This window comes from Syzygium oleosum, unplaced genomic scaffold (assembly GCF_021117445.2).
Source record: "Syzygium oleosum isolate NSW1041296 unplaced genomic scaffold, Sole_v2.1 Sole_v2.03, whole genome shotgun sequence".
NCBI classification, from domain to species: domain Eukaryota; kingdom Viridiplantae; phylum Streptophyta; class Magnoliopsida; order Myrtales; family Myrtaceae; genus Syzygium; species Syzygium oleosum.
In genome coordinates this window covers 16,595,160-16,610,584 of record NW_026607487.1, presented here as the reverse complement: position 1 = coordinate 16,610,584, position 15,425 = coordinate 16,595,160, and the positions used below count along the sequence as shown (strand labels likewise).

The window sequence follows — 15,425 nt, the reverse complement described above, 5'->3', positions numbered from 1 at the left end:
CAGGCCATCGCTGAGACCCTGGCGACCCTGCCGGCCATCGTCGCCACCCCACCGGCGATGGGGCGGCAACCATAGGCTGGTGGGCTGCCGCTAGCCCTCCTCCTTGTTTTTTTTTTTAACTGTAGTTTTTTTCATTTTTGAGTTTGTTTTTTATGGAAAAAAAACATAAAAGGAAAAAAATAAAAAAAAATCAAAAGACGAAAATGTCCTTAACTCTGGTGAGATCATGCCTCTTTTTTAGACTAAAATGGCCACTTCATACCCTTATTTGAGACAATGTTTACTTCAGGGTCTTATTTGATAAAATGATGCACTTCAGGTACTTATTTGACACACGGTTCACTTCAGGCCCTTTATTTGATAAAATGAGAGCACTCCGAGTCTTTATTTGAAATTTTCCCGAAAATATTCACGTATTTTCTTTTCTTAATAAAATAATTTAAAAACAACGAATAATTTAAAAAATACAAAATTTTTTGATAATTTTCATCATCAGATTTTCTTCACCAAATAACTGCAAATACTTTCCAAGTCTTCTTTAAGTTTTAGCCAGACACCGAAAAATGAACTCATTTTCCTGAAAATTGATTTCCTGAAAAGTATTTTTTAGAAATGGTACATTTTCTGCAAAACAAACGCACCCTAAGGTCTAGACATACCAAAATTTAATGCAATCATTTAATACAATTTTGAAGAAATTGTTCTAATTTCAGTTGGTAAGCTCATTAGATCGCTTTCTTTATCGTTACATAAAGTTGCACGATTTACTAAATCTGACGGTAGATAAGGCTAGAGATACCGAAATTTAATACAATCTACTAGGTCTGCGTAACACCTCACGGAAAATCCGCCACGTCAGATATTAAGTTTTAATAATTTCCGCATTATTCATTTTTGACATGCCCTATTGCATATAAATCCAGACCCGTGCCGATCCCGGGTCGAATCCGGGAGACACGCGTCGCGCCCCCGCTGGATGACTGTTGACACTTCCCACCGCTAACGGCATTTCGCGCTCCGCTGCTCCCCGCTCCACGCCGGCCGTCTCGATCCCCCAATCCAACGCCAGCCACTTGTCGAACGGTCCGGGACCGATGCTCGGGAGCCGAAACGTGGTTGGACAGGTGTTTCGCGCACGGTGGTCCGCGCCGCACCCGATCTCGGAGCATAACTAACTCGCATCCCGCTGCAGCAGCAGAGCATATAGCTTCCGCAGGGGGCACCGAAGAGCCACTTCCATTTTTGCTTCGTTTCCGATGCCACAGAGAGAGAGAGACAGAGAGAGAGAGAGAGAGAGAGAGATTTCTCAGTGCGAGTGCGAATTCGGATGCGGCTTCTGCGCTCATCTTGCTGATCGAGGTACGATTTCGGTCCGCCATTGACGAGTTCTCCTCGAGCTCAGAGACACTGTGTGTGATTTGCGATTCGCGAGCGCCAGTGCCATACGTGCTACGTCCATTCGCGTTTCGTGCCGTATCGGTATCTGCCGGAGAGGATGGAGGTTTTTGCTTTGATCGTCGGAGTTGATGTTGGAATCGTCACCTCCGGCGCCATCTCGCCCCGCTAGTCCTGTCCCCTCTATGTCGGTTCCTCTTTTTTGGGTGCTGTGCATGTCTGGCGTTTCCCTTCGAAAAAGCACTGGTGCTGGACTTAGGGCTATGCACTGCAAAAATGCCGATCTCTATCCGTCTGTAGTCGCCACCTCGGCTCGTTTACGTGGCCTATGATATGATCGACCACTGGATGTCTTTCTCTCTCTCTCTCGTTCGTTTGAGTTCGTCGCGCCGCTTAATAAAAAAACCTTTTTTTTTTTTCATGCTACGGCCGGTGGGCAATTCTGTTAGATAATGGGGTGGTGCTTTTATAGAAGTGGGTGTGTGTTTTGTTTTTTTTTTTCATTTCGTGTAACAGATATGATTGAATGATATCTCTGTCCCGCTTGTATATTTCTAAAGGCCGGCTTTTCGCGCTCCGCCTTTCCTTGTTTCTGCGAGTTACTGGTTTTCGTCTTCGTGAATGTCTTAGGCAGGATGCTTTTCCCTTAGTCTTAGTTTACTCATCATGTATGTCCCGGTATTTCAGAGTATATGAACGCTTAAAACACAGCAAGAGCTCGTTCCAGAACTGCAGAGATGAAGTTTGGCAAGCATTTTAAGAGACAAAAAGTGCCCGAGTGGGTCGAGGCCTATATGGATTACAATGGTCTGAAAAGGATCTTGAGGGAGATAGTGCTCTTTAAGCAGAGCAAGCAACCGGCGACGCCTTTGAGAACCTTTCAGCAAAGATTGGCATTGCACAGATCCTTCAATAGACTAACTGTACCATCTAGCATTCCACCTAGCGAGAGAGATATTGAGGACCAAGTGATCGCTGTTAATTCATCTCAAGGGGCAGGTTCTGTGCAGAGTTACAGGACTGACTTTCTCAAGCAATCTAAGGAAGGAGGAGATATCGAGGCTATGTTCTTCAGGAAGCTTGATGAAGAGCTTAACAAGGTAAATACCTTTTATAAAGATAAGGTAGAGGAACTGATGAATGAAGCTTCTTCACTAGATAGACAGATGGATGCACTGGTTGCCTTGAGAATTAAGGTGGAAAACCCTGATGCTAATGGCTCCAGTTTGAAGACATATTCAACTAACACTGACACCGCAGAGCTGTCACCTAGTAACGACCTAAATGAAGATGGTAATTCAGGTAAGGGCGTGGTTTATATTCAGTCATTGCATTTAGTATTTATAGAATTAGGTTTTGCTTACAATGGGGAGTTCTTGTGATGATAAAATATACGAGGGTTCAAGTTAAATACGTGTCTTAAATTGTGTGCCCATGATTATTGAAACCATTATTTGATCTAGTAAAAATCACTGTAAGATAAACACTTCCTGGTCAATAGGGTACTTCTCTCTCTTAGGAAAGATAGGGATTGAAGTCTTCGGGTACTTTGCTCGGAAGAATCTATCCTAGGGTGATGTATCTATACAAAATAATTTTCTTTTCTAATCATGGAGCACAGTACTCAATGTGATGATATTACTGAAAAGACACAGAAAAAGGAGGATCAACCGTCCACCTCATATGACCTGTTCTGTAGGCGTGTGCAGACAAAAGGTGAATGGATGCAGACAGGACTCCCTTAAAGTACTTGAGCACGTGAAGATTCACAAACCACTTGAATCTCCTATTTCGACATTGAAAGGCGTTTTCCGAGATTCCAAAGATGTCGAACTGAGATTCAAAAAAGAGGAGCTGAGGAAAGTGGAAGAAAGACTGAGGCTTGTATTTATCGAATTCTATCAGAAACTCCGCCTTTTAAAGCTTTTTAGGTGAAATGTTGTAATTTCTTTGTTTCTGGGGTATTTGCTTTCCCTCTATTGAATAGTTATTGCTGTCCTATGATGAGACCAGCTTTATGAACCTCTCAGCCTTTTCAAAGATTTTGAAGAAATATGAAAAGGTCAGACATCAGCACCGAACTGCTAGGTTTCTTTGTTGCTCCTTTCAGCTTTCTTATTCGTCACGTAATCATGTGACAATGTATATAACTGTCAATTGATAGGAAGTATGGTTTAGTTATAATTTTAGGATTCTCTTGTTGTTGCCTATATCATAGATCACATCACGAAGAGCAGCCAGGTCATACATGGAAACAGTGGACAACTCTTACCTAGGCAGCTCTGATGAGGTTTGTTCTCTAACCAACAAGCTGGTGTGTGGTCTTTGGGATATTGTACTATGCAATCCTTCATAGGAACCCATGTAAAATTCAGCCCCAAAAATATACGGAGCTAATAAGTCCATTATATCCTCAGTACAGATAGGAATTTATACTCAGAATGGTTGATGGACGTATGAATTCTCTATTTTCTTTGGTCTTATGCCTTGTCGGGTTATAGTTCATCTACTTGATGGGAACAACCATTATTAGGGGGTTAGAGTAATATCAACCGTGATCCTATCCCAATTCGTAATCCTTCGCACTAATAATGAGGATAGGAGTAAATACATTAGTGAATTTGGTCAAGAGTCAAATATAGAAATACAAAAGCTTTGCCAAGTTTTATTAAACCCATGTTACTCTTACCTGTACCTTGTGAAAAAAGCATTACTCTCACACTAAAAGACTAATTGTACACAGGTCACTAGTCTCTTGGAGAGGGTGGAAGCAACTTTTGTCCAGCATTTTTCTGATTCAAATCGCAGAGAAGGCATGAAGTCATTGAGACCGAAGCCAAAAAAAGAGAGGCATAAAGTAACATTTTTCTCAGGTTAAGGATATTTGTTTTAGTAATGTAGTTATATCAGGATACATTCACAATTTCGGGTCTTCATTGCTTGTTAGGGCATGAAAAAACTACAAACTGCAATGTGATTCTTCTGGTTTCCAGGTTTTTTTTCTGGTTGCTCAGCTGCACTTGTGATTGCTGTTGTTCTGAGAATAGAAACCAAAAATTTGATGGATAGGGAGGAAGGTGCAAGATACATGGAAAACATTTTCCCCTTATACAGGTAGGAAAGACCTTGTTGAAGTTTAATTTACTTTCCATGAAATATCTGAAAATGCATCTTGGATACCTATCTAATTGGATGGATGAATCCCATCAATGAAAATCTTTTCCCCCCATGTTTGCAGTTTTTTTGGATATGTCATTCTCCATATGCTAACTTATGCGGCAAATATATACTTCTGGAGACGATATCGGATTAACTACCCATTTATATTTGGGTTTAAGCAAGGAACAGAACTGGGATATCGTGAAGTATTTCTTGTAAGCACTGGTCTAGCAGTACTTGCACTTGGCAGTTTCCTGGTAAATTTGTACCTGGATTTGGGCTCAAAAACTCGAAATTTCAAGACATTCACTGAACTGGTTCCTTTAAGCTTAGTCACGGTACGACAATTCAAATAGTCCCCATCTCCCTTTTCTAAACGGATTTCATCCTTCCAACTATCCAATTTGCTTATGCTTGTGGTATGATTCTTTCTGATTAGCTGTTCTTTCAGTGCAGGTCGTTCTTATAATACTTTTCTGCCCTTTTAACATCATATATGGTTCAAGTCGCTTTTTCTTCATCAGATGTCTTTTTCACTGTATTTGTGCTCCTCTCTACAAGGTAAACAAGATGAGATGTAGAGTATCCATTAGGACGTTCAGCTAGATGGTGATACAGTTTATTATGTTCTGTCCTAGCAGGTTACTCTTCCAGATTTCTTCTTGGCAGACCACCTTACCAGCCAGGTGTAAAGTTAGGAAGTGCTTTTAATTTTTTCATTGGCCACTCCATTTAGACATTTTCTTAACATACTTTCCATCATCCTAATTTTCAGGTGCAGGCTATAAGGAGTCTTGAGCTGTACATTTGCTATTATGGGTTGGGAGAGTATTCTCAGAGACGAAATAGGTGCCACAGCCATGGTGTCTATAATGTTTTCTATTTCATTGTTGCCATCATCCCGTATTGGATGCGCTTCCTGCAGGTGAGATTTTTCTGCAAAGTGTTCTCTGGTAACTTTCACAACAGCATAGGGATAAGTCAAGAGAGGATACTGTTAGCGAAATTTTGTTTGTGATTGGTAAAATTACCGAGTTTTCTTTCAATAAATAAGCTTCCGTTAAGTGGATGTCTGACAAAATGATCTGATTGTAATCATCTTGAATATACAACGGGCCAATAAAAAACTTGAAAGTATAACGAATTTGATTGAAAGTAACTGCAACATGGAATAACTATTACTGTAGTTAGCCATTGCAATTGGTATATCTGAAGTACATCTTGGAAGGACTCTTGCTGATTTGCGTTCTTTTGCTGCCTTGAGTTCACTTGGGTGCATGAAAATAATTAAAAAAATAGTAGTGATGATACAAACATCCAAGTACACAACTGCTTAACTTAGGAAACATTTGTGCAACTTATTTTGCGAGAAATGGCGTTTTGTCCTTTGAATAAATGCTCCCTGACAGCATTTGCTCGTATTCACTGTCAGAGTACTTCTGATGTACTAGCCTGGTATTAATGGAAAGTGTAGCTGGAGTCTCATGATAATTACTTTTACATGAATCTTGAGCATTGACTTTTGGAGAAGATTTCGTGTTATCGTTCAGTGCCTCCGGCGATTGTGTGAAGAAGGAGATGCGGTGCATGGATTCAATGGGTTAAAATACTTCCTGACAATTGTGGCAGTTCTAGTAAGAACTGCTTGTGAACTCAAGAAGGGACGTGCATGGTTGGTTCTTGCTTTCATCAGCTCAGCCGTCGCGACAATAATGAACACATATTGGGATATTGTAGTAGACTGGGGGCTTCTTCGAAGGCATTCCAGGAACTTTTACTTGAGGGATAAACTTCTCATTTCACATAAAAGTGTTTATTTTGCAGCCATGGTACATGACTATTTCTTACGCCAGAATTTGTTTGTGCTCTCACTGTTTACGTTTCTTTTAAGTTGATATTTTTTTTTTCCTTCTGGATGCCACTGTAGGTTCTAAACGTAGTCTTGAGACTGGCCTGGATGCAGCTCGTGCTGGAGTTCAAGTTGCGCTCCCTGCATAAGATGGCAGTTACAACCATTGTCTCTTGTCTAGAAATCCTTCGTCGTGGAATCTGGAGCTTCTTCAGGTACCATACCTCTTCAAATATAAAGAGAAAGTTCAGTGTCTATTTGCTGATTGAATTACTGTTTGATAAAACTTTCCGGCCATTAAGTAGTGGCATGAGCAAGAATGAAACATCTTTCACTGATTGTGCTGATCAGAAGAAGGCTTATTATTCTTCGATATCATTGCAACAAAAGGTTTTGTTTTATGACATCGTTAAAGAGGATTGCAATTTATCAGGTTGGAGAATGAACATTTAAACAATGTGGGAAAGTACCGGGCATTTAAGTCTGTCCCTCATCCCTTCAATTTCTATGATGAGGGCACTGGTGATGACAACTCTGACAAAGATGACTAAGGTGATTCGGAGTTCAAATCCGTGAGGTCAATATGGTGCTCCTCACGGGCAATCTGCAACCAAAGTTTCCATCAGAACATGCGGCTTTTTGGCATGTGTCGAATTCTACCTTCTATGCGAGCTCAGGCTGTTCCAGCTAACTTGTTTGTCTTAATTAAGTAGCAAGCAGAAATGTGACATACTTTCTGCATTTTAATACACATGAAACTTGTTAGTGAAATTGATTTTAGCTCATCATTCATATTCAAACTTGGCCTATTGAATGCCATGGACTTTTCTATTTTCAGATCTGAAACACATGAAAGGTCCTGTCTCCCTCTATTTAGAATTTCGTTGAAAATGACTGTCGATTTGATTGCGTAGTCTCTTAGATATCCATTTTTTAGGGTTTCTAATCTAGACATGCCAGAAGCCATCTGTCATGTTACGGAATTTTCTTCGAACAATTAGGAAAGAGTTGTCTTAAATATAAGGACAGATAACTTTTTCTTGGCAAAAGTATCAAAAAAGTCATAAACCTTTTGCATTGGTGCCGATTTAGTCATAAACCTTTTTTTTGTGCCAATTCAGTCCTAAACTTTTTGCATTTATGCCGATTTAGTCCTAAACATTTTGCATTGGTGCCAATTCAGTCCTAAACATTTTGCATTTGTGCCAATTGAGTCCTAAACATTTTGCATCTGTGCCAATTGAGTCCTAAACCTTTTTTTGGTGCCACTTGAGTCCTAAACCTTTTGCATATGTGTCAATTTAGTCCTAAACCTTTTGCATTTGTACCAATTCAGTCATAAACCTTTTTGAGCTAAATTAACCGGAAGGACTGAATTGGCACCAATGTAAAAGGTTTATGACTGAATTGGCACCAAAAAAAGGTTTAGGACTCAATTGGCACCAATGCAAAAGGTTTAGGACTCAATTGGCACCAATACAAAATGTTTAGGACTAAATTAGCATCAATACAAAAGGTTTATGACTGAATTGGCACCAATGCAAAAGGTTTAGGACTGAATTGGCACCAAAAAAAGTTTAGAACTAAATTGACACCAATGCAAAAGGTTTAGGACTTTTTTGACACTTTTCCCACTTTTTCTTGTATTCTTAGCCCAAAGAGTTTCAGCAGGTGCTCCTTACCAAAAAAAAAGAGTTTCAGCAGGTGCTTCGAAGCGGAGGCAATGCTTTCATTTGGTGAGGAAGCAAATGGGAGGGGTTAAGGGTCAATGCGTTTGAACAATTTGCCATGAAGAATTTCAGTGAACTTCGCGATGCTATCTTTATCCTACTCGAAAGATCTTAAAATTTTAGGTAGGGCCAAGAAACTGTTCAAACAGGTTCCTGTTCTGTCGTTGCTGAGACTCTTGTTAATCTTGGTCGTCCTCTTCTTTCATTCACCATGGCGAAAATGTGAAGTGTTTCACGGAGCAAAAAATTTTGCTTGGAAGCTATTTGATTGATGGAGCACTTCAATCATCTATTCAGAACTGAAGAACCAACTGTTTTAGCTCTACAATTTTAGGTTTGGTTGATTTCATATTTTGAAATGAAACGAATACAGGCTGGGTTAATTCCAACGATAATGAGATAGTCATATATTCAACTACTGACATGCGTCTGACAGAGATTGTTGAGGAAAAATCCAGGCAAAGCTTTACACAAGGAAAAAGAACAAAAAAAAAGACGAAGAATAACAAATTGATATTTTGCACTGAGATTTTGCTTTTGCACCTTCTCGCTAGAATTGTCTTCACACTCTGTAGCGAGGCAGCATCGACCGAATGGTTCTTCCGTTTTGGTTACTGAAATTGCATGCATTCTCATTGGAATTTCAAAATGACAGTATAAGGGAATGATATTGATCCCGTTGGAAGTCGTAGCCACTTCAAGCACACAATCAGCAATCGCAAGGCATCAGATCGTCTGCTATTACATAGGAGTCCTGAAGGTATCTTTGAAACCAAATGGCTCCGGTGAGATATTTGGAGAGAGAGAGAGAGAGAGAGAGAGAGAGAGAGCTGATGTTGATCCATCACAAGAAGTTTTAAAATCAATCATAGGCAGAGAAGACAAATGTCTCAGAAATTCATGCAGGAGAGAATTTCCCTTTCCCATGATCCTTAAAGAACGTATAAGAATGCATAATATAGCGACGGTTGACTGCGTACGGTATTCCATTTCCCAGAATTCCACTTTATAACACTCCAAAGTCGATCTCGATCCCAAAAAATACAAAACAGCAACACCGGCACCTTAACAAGGACACCTTCATCGATTTCCATACAAGTTTAGCAATATGATGACAGCATGATGGTTTCTTTCGAAAAGTAAAGATAAGCAGAAAACAGCCACAAGAAACTACCGTCATTTCTGCATTACCATACTACAGGGCAAACTTGAAACAAGTTTTACCCAGGACATTTTCTCTAGATCCAGGAATATCTTTTTGCATCATTATCCCTCATTCATCTCTAGTGGCAGTATCCAACCCAGCCGAAGGACTGTCTGCGAAGTACTCCTGGTGCTTCACATTGACACCATACTGAAAACGGAAAAATAAAGGGCAATTTGTCATCGATCATCTACCACACAAGAGATTAAACATGTAAGAGGATGAAAGTGAGAAAGGTAGCACAGGCAATTGCAAAATTTTCAAGCCAAACTATCACTTCAATGACCGAAAGTTCTAGATTCTAACCTCACGCAGAGCTTTTGAGAGATCGTCCATTGTCAGGATTAGGCGCTTATCCTGTAATTAAAAAGGTCAGCATGAAAAGAGAGAGAATTAGATTAGATGCTACTGTCAGATGTATGAGTTAACACCTTCTGCTGCTTATCCCTTTTGTCTTTCACTATTGAGGCCTGTCTTGCCTTGCAATGCCTGTTATAAAATACATAGAAGGCTTTCAGGAAGTTAGCTCAGTCAGACTAGCACATCACCCATAAACTGCAAAAGGAAGCAGCGCTGAAATAACAACACCAAGTAAGATAAAATGCTAACTTTCCATTGTTAACTCCATACAGGAATCAATGAAAAGTTTGATGTCCGTACAGATATCTCCTCTTTAAAGATTCTTATACCTAGACATTCTTTTTTTTTTTTGCATTATAAAACAAATTTCATTTAGCCATAAAATCTGAAAACATGGTCCTCATATTAAAATCCTTCTTTCGTCAATTCACTAAGAAATATATATCCTCAACTCATGTAAAATGTGAACGCTAAAATTAAAAGAGACATTTCGGTCAAACATAATACGCGTCCCTAGCAGTGTTACCGACTCAAAGGTAAACACATCAGCAAAATTCAATTATTAGAAAGAAGATAACTGCAGTTACATACTGAAGAGCATCACTAGCAATATCTGCAACGAACTTCTGTGTAGCAACAGCTACCAGCCTTGTTCTGCACGTACAGGGGAGAATAAGAATCAATACTCCATGCCATAAAGAATCAGTGAACTCCCTATGTAAATATAAATGTGACAATATCCAAAGATTCATATAAAAAAAAAACTCTCTTTGTCTAGAACACTAAATAATTTAGGTAATTAGGTCCAACGAATTAACTTTGGCTGCGTTTGGTCGTCCGGATTTCTAAACAGGATAGGACTGGATAGGATATGATAAGAAATCTTGGGATTTCTTCATATTCTATTCACTGTTTGGTGGACTACGGATTTAAAGTCGGATAGGATAAATTTTTTTTTTTTTTTTGCTATTCACGGGTCCGGAGGAGTCGGTGAAGGAAAAAAAGCCGAGAAATTTTTTTGGTGAAAGCGCACAAGGTGTGGGGATGAAAATGACGGCGAGTGGAGAGTAGGGTTTCTGGAAAAATAGACATTAGAAATCCTATCCAGGTCTATCCCACCCCCCCCCCCCCTCGGATTTTTTTATCCGGTCTATATCCGACCTTATTCTATCCTGGACCACCACCAAACACAGGATAGGATAAAACATATCCTATCTTGACTTTTATCCGGTCGACCAAACGCAGCCATAGGGTTATTGGTGTCTAGTCCCACCAGATTATCGCCCACCACAATACCCTCAATCTTAATCAAGACGCACGTACATTTCAATGACTCTGGAAAAAGGCATTATCTTTTTCACACATAGTCCATTCCTAGTTTGAAGCAAGGAAAATAGAATTTAGGAGGTATGACTTAAATTATCTACCTCCCCTCCCTTCCCCCCCCCCAAAACAATAAAAAGAAAACCATAAAAAAATGTACAAGGAACCTTATGGAGAAAAGGCAGGGAAGGAGTTAGGTCGATCTGATTACCTCTCCCGACAAGTAAAAAAATAAAGCTATTTAAGGATCATGTAATGTGCAACTTTCATGGTCATCAGGATGCTAGACGAACCACGATCATGCTGTGCTTCATCTGAAATCCATAACATATCCTATAACAAAATCTTTAGAACTTTGGTAGTTCAGCCATTGCCAAGTGGGCACATGATAGCAACATAATGATAATGCAGTTCTGAGTCTTCTCATTGGGAAGTGTTTCTTCTCCAGACTCTAATAGAATTACTAATGCCCACCTCCTCCAATTACGACAATATCATATCCAAATTCAATGATTTGCCACCAATATTTCCAACATTGTTCGGAATCCTTCGAGGCTAACCCACTATGTGAATTCTTTCAGTCAAAACTCTCATCATCTTCTCTATCCATGAATCTGTAATCACCTTTCAATTACATCTTCATCCATGAATCTTTTGTTCCTTACAAACATCACTGAAAAAGTGAAATCATTCATAACAATGAATAATGAACACGCATAAAGTTTTCCGTTTACTTTATATCAAGTCCCAATTAACAGATAGAGTTAACATACAGCTTCTTGCTTTCCTTCAAGCCACAACCCCAGAGGATACAAGGCACTGCAGAATATTAGCATGTCTTTTGCCATAGATTATTAGAAAGGAGAAAAAAAAAGGGGCCAAACGCTAGCTGCCATGAGGAAATTTTAGTTGTACCTAACTAAAAAGATTCCACAAGCTCAAAGAAGCTCGCAATCAGGTCCAAATAACAGACAGAGTTAGCATAAAGCTTCTTGCTTTTCTGCCACAAACCCCACAGGAGACAGTGCACAGCAGAATTCTAGCGTGTCTTTTGCCGTGCATGATTGAGAGAAAAAGGAGACAAATATTGGCTGCCACGAGCAAGTTTTAAGTTGCAATACCTAACTAAGAAGAATTTACCAGCTCGAAGAAGAAGCTCAGAATCAACCATCCCCAACCTAGCGGTTGATTCGTCGCGACTAATGCGAAATAAATGTTGCAGCCACATAGTTCTCCACAATCAAAGACCCGCCTGCCAAAATCATAGCTCGCTAGGGGAGGAAATCGACCGACTTCTCAAATCCTAAGGAAGAAGTAACGACATCTGCCGGAACCTACGATTCTCCGGAGCTCAGAATCGCATCGGGCACAGTGGGGTCACATTCATCTAACTAGACACACAACCCAATTGCACACCAAAGCAAAGCGAAATCGAACTCGACGCGAGCACGGAAGTACCTACAGTCGGACATCAGGACACTGGAACCCGCTCTTCCCCAGGTAGTGCTCCACCAGCTCATCGGGCACCTGGGTTAGGGAACCAACAGCGCCGCGGGAGAAGACCCGACCCATGAGAAATCGAACCGAAAAAACAGCAACAGCAACAGCAACAACAAGAAGCGCCGATCCTCGCTGCGGACATCGACAAGCATCGATTTTGAAGCGGAATTTCGGGGCTTACAGTGGGGGTGTACTCCATGAGGGAGGCGAGGAAATCGGTGAGCGCGGCGTCATCGTCGTGCTTGCTCTCGCTCGACTGCTGGCCCTGACTGTGATGGTTGTTCATCCTCCCTCGATCGATCCGTTCTGCAGGAGACGAGGAGAGAGTCTGAAATCCGAGACGGGCTCGCGGACAGCTGACCCCCGCTTGTGTTCTGGTCTCCCTCTTCTTGATGTTCGACCCACTTTTCACTTTGCACCCTCGATTCTCGCGTTATGCGCTAAATCGCACCACACGCCTTTTTCACTTTTTGCAATTAGACCCCTCGTGATTAATTTTTTCCTTTCTACTACCCCTTTACAAAGCGTACGAGTCGAACCCCTAGTCTATGATTTTAGCTTTCCCCGGGACCTTTATGCCTATTGAGCATTGGCACTTGTGATTAATTCAATCACTCGAATGATGGAAATAATGACACTTGTCACATAATAGTGGAGATTTTTCCTTTTTCGTCTGGAGTTGCCCGAACGGTTTGCGATGTCCGACTGTGAAGCGCTCCGGCCGGCGAAGGAAACTTCGGCTTTAGATATTAGCTACAGAGATTACAATATGACGAAAACTCGAGTAGTTACGAGAGAGCACGTAATGTTACTTGCCGATAAATTTTGGTAAACGTATACTTTTTTTCCTTTCTGTCGAGGGACGTGATTTGTTATATGATCGATAAAGTTAACTCAAAATGTATAGTTACAAAAATAAAGGACCGTGAGAATTCAGAAGCAAAAAAAAAAACGAAAAAGTCACAAACTATTTCAAAGTGACATAAAAAAAAAACTCTAGACTTATATCCGTGTGACGCATTTACAAGATTCTGTTAAATGATTTGCCACGTGGGGGCCATGTCAATATTGTTGGTTTTCTGGCTAATCATATAGGCAGATTTCTAAGGATTCTCATTGATAGAATTTTGACGGAAAGTAAACGTGTCACACAGATATATCTATAAGTTTGGGATTTTTTATTGTTGTTTTTGACCCCCAAAAAAAAACCAAGAGAGGAGCTCACGTGATGCGCGCGTGCGAGGAGCAAAGCAAAGCGGGGGTCGGAAACTTCCGCCCAGGAAGAGGAGAAGAGGGGGGTTTTAAGGAGGTTTTACGCAAATCCACTCTTTTCTTCAACGACGACTCCAAGCTCCGAACCCGAAATCCTCCTTCTTCTTCATCTCTGCCGCTCTCGCCGCTTCATCTCCGATCAGAATCTCCGATCTTCCTCCTCCTCCGAAATCCATGTCCGCCGCCGCCGCTCCTCCAGGACCCCCGAGCTCCGATCCGTCGGCCCATCCTCCGGATCCCTCCCCAGTCGGGACGAAAACCCTAGAGAGCCACGGTTCCGACGAGAAGCCGGGCTCGGACCGGGTCGAGGCGGATGCCGGAGGCGGCGGAGGAGAGGCGGCGGAGGAGGAGGAAGGGGAGTGCGGGTTTTGCCTCTTCATGAAGGCCGGCGGTTGCAGGGACGCGTTCGTCGACTGGGAGAAGTGCATCGAGGAGGCGGAGAAGAGCAAGGAGGACATCGTGGACAAGTGCTACCAGGCGACCGCCGCCCTCAAGAAGTGCATGGAGGCTCACCCCGACTACTACGAGCCGATACTGCGCGCCGAGAAGGCGGCGGAGGAGGAGGCCGTGAAGGAATTGGAGAGGGAGGCCGCGGCCAAGGACGCGGGGCGGAGCTCGAGCGCGAGCGCGGAGCCTGCATCCGGGGAGCGAACCGAGACCTTGGAAGTCGCGAATGAGTGATCGGGTTTCGAAGGGATTGGTGACGTTCAGGCAATTTTTCGCTTTTTAATCTTTTGATTACTGAGAGCAAAATGGCGGTTTGTGTCGGCTAATTATGCTGATTTTTCGGAAAATTTCCGAGGATAATGGAGGCAATTTTTATGTGAGGAATACAAATTGAACTTATGTTACTGCCATCTAGTTAAATTAAAGGAATAGTTTTCGAGATGGGAGAGATGGAAAGTCTCGGCATTTCGTCTCGCCGGTGTTGTCACAATAAGTGTACTCTGACATTGACTTCGAGATTTAAGCTCAGTTCAGACTAATGGCTACAAATTTGTTCCTAAAGAGCTCAATGCTCGATGTTCGCTCGCATTCCACTGTGATTCTCGCCATGTTGTGGAATGTGTTGTTTTCACTTGTTCTTGCTTATATGACTGCCACACATGATCATCTGCGGTCTGTGTTGTTGATTCTAGGCTACTAGCTCGTATGTCTTGGTTATACACCGCTGTGATCTCAATTCATTGGTCTGTTATTATTATCACCTAATGTATATGTAAGTGTTATTATTATCACATGATTATCTGCAGTCTGTGTTGTTGATTCTAGGCTACTAGCTCGTATGTCTTGGTTATACACCGTTGTGATCTCAATCCATTGGTCTGTTATTATTATCACCTAATGTATATGTAAGTGTTATTATTATCACATGATTATCTGCAGTCTGTGTTGTTGATTCCAGGCTACTAGCTCGTATGTCTTGGTTATACACCGTTGTGATCTCAATTCATTGGTCTGTTATTATTATCACCTAATGTATATGTAAGTGTTAAGTAAATAAGAGTCCAAGAAACGCAGTGCCCTAAAGGTGGAAAAGACGGGATTGAATTGATTCTTTGGCTCAAACATTTGGGTCGGCTTTATTTTGAATGCTGAACTAAATGTCTGGTGGTCTTCATGGTCACTGAGC

At 41.4% G+C, this 15,425-nt stretch overlaps 3 protein-coding genes across 5 annotated transcripts; 2 read left to right on the top strand and 1 right to left on the bottom strand.

The window, feature by feature from the left end:
* The first annotated feature begins 1,028 nt into the window (after positions 1-1,028).
* LOC115672123 (phosphate transporter PHO1 homolog 10-like) lies at positions 1,029-7,188 on the top strand. The gene is made up of 14 exons (XM_056309999.1): positions 1,029-1,359; positions 2,083-2,697; positions 3,095-3,326; positions 3,409-3,457; positions 3,614-3,685; positions 4,139-4,268; positions 4,389-4,509; positions 4,634-4,892; positions 5,011-5,115; positions 5,196-5,240; positions 5,330-5,479; positions 6,105-6,383; positions 6,482-6,618; positions 6,837-7,188. Exons 2-14 carry the CDS (start codon positions 2,133-2,135, stop codon positions 6,952-6,954), a joined length of 2,262 nt encoding a protein of 753 aa, XP_056165974.1. The 5' UTR covers positions 1,029-1,359; positions 2,083-2,132; the 3' UTR covers positions 6,955-7,188.
* A 1,934-nt stretch (positions 7,189-9,122) lies between these two features.
* On the bottom strand, positions 9,123-12,885 carry LOC115672122 (transcription initiation factor TFIID subunit 10). 3 transcript variants are annotated; one of them, XM_056310178.1, is made up of 6 exons: positions 12,702-12,885; positions 12,483-12,547; positions 10,289-10,351; positions 9,769-9,826; positions 9,644-9,694; positions 9,123-9,527 (listed from the first exon to the last, which is right to left on the bottom strand). In XM_056310178.1, exons 1-6 carry the CDS (start codon positions 12,804-12,806, stop codon positions 9,417-9,419), a joined length of 453 nt encoding a protein of 150 aa, XP_056166153.1. In that variant the 5' UTR covers positions 12,807-12,885; the 3' UTR covers positions 9,123-9,416. The 3 variants fall into 3 exon arrangements, with proteins under 3 accessions (XP_056166153.1, XP_030449759.1, XP_056166154.1); XM_030593899.2 differs by having other exon boundaries at positions 9,123-9,487; positions 12,702-12,882; XM_056310179.1 differs by having other exon boundaries at positions 12,479-12,547; positions 12,702-12,769.
* Positions 12,886-13,800: 915 nt separating this feature from the next.
* LOC115672121 (uncharacterized) lies at positions 13,801-14,800 on the top strand. Its single transcript, XM_030593897.2, has one exon. It carries the CDS (start codon positions 13,967-13,969, stop codon positions 14,471-14,473), a length of 507 nt encoding a protein of 168 aa, XP_030449757.1. The 5' UTR covers positions 13,801-13,966; the 3' UTR covers positions 14,474-14,800.
* Positions 14,801-15,425: the final 625 nt, after the last annotated feature.

Coding starts and splice junctions, on each gene's coding strand:
- LOC115672122 (XM_056310178.1), bottom strand. CDS start 12,806: ATGAACAACCATCACAGTCAGGGCCAGCAGTCGAGCGAGAGCAAGCAC. Junction 12,548..12,701: donor TCATGGAGTACACCCCCACT/GTAAGCCCCGAA, acceptor TCCCTAACCCAG/GTGCCCGATGAGCTGGTGGA. Junction 9,528..9,643: donor TCTCAAAAGCTCTGCGTGAG/GTTAGAATCTAG, acceptor CTTGTGTGGTAG/ATGATCGATGACAAATTGCC.
- LOC115672121 (XM_030593897.2), top strand. CDS start 13,967: ATGTCCGCCGCCGCCGCTCCTCCAGGACCCCCGAGCTCCGATCCGTCG.
- LOC115672123 (XM_056309999.1), top strand. CDS start 2,133: ATGAAGTTTGGCAAGCATTTTAAGAGACAAAAAGTGCCCGAGTGGGTC. Junction 4,893..5,010: donor TTCCTTTAAGCTTAGTCACG/GTACGACAATTC, acceptor CTTTCAGTGCAG/GTCGTTCTTATAATACTTTT. Junction 5,241..5,329: donor CAGACCACCTTACCAGCCAG/GTGTAAAGTTAG, acceptor CCTAATTTTCAG/GTGCAGGCTATAAGGAGTCT.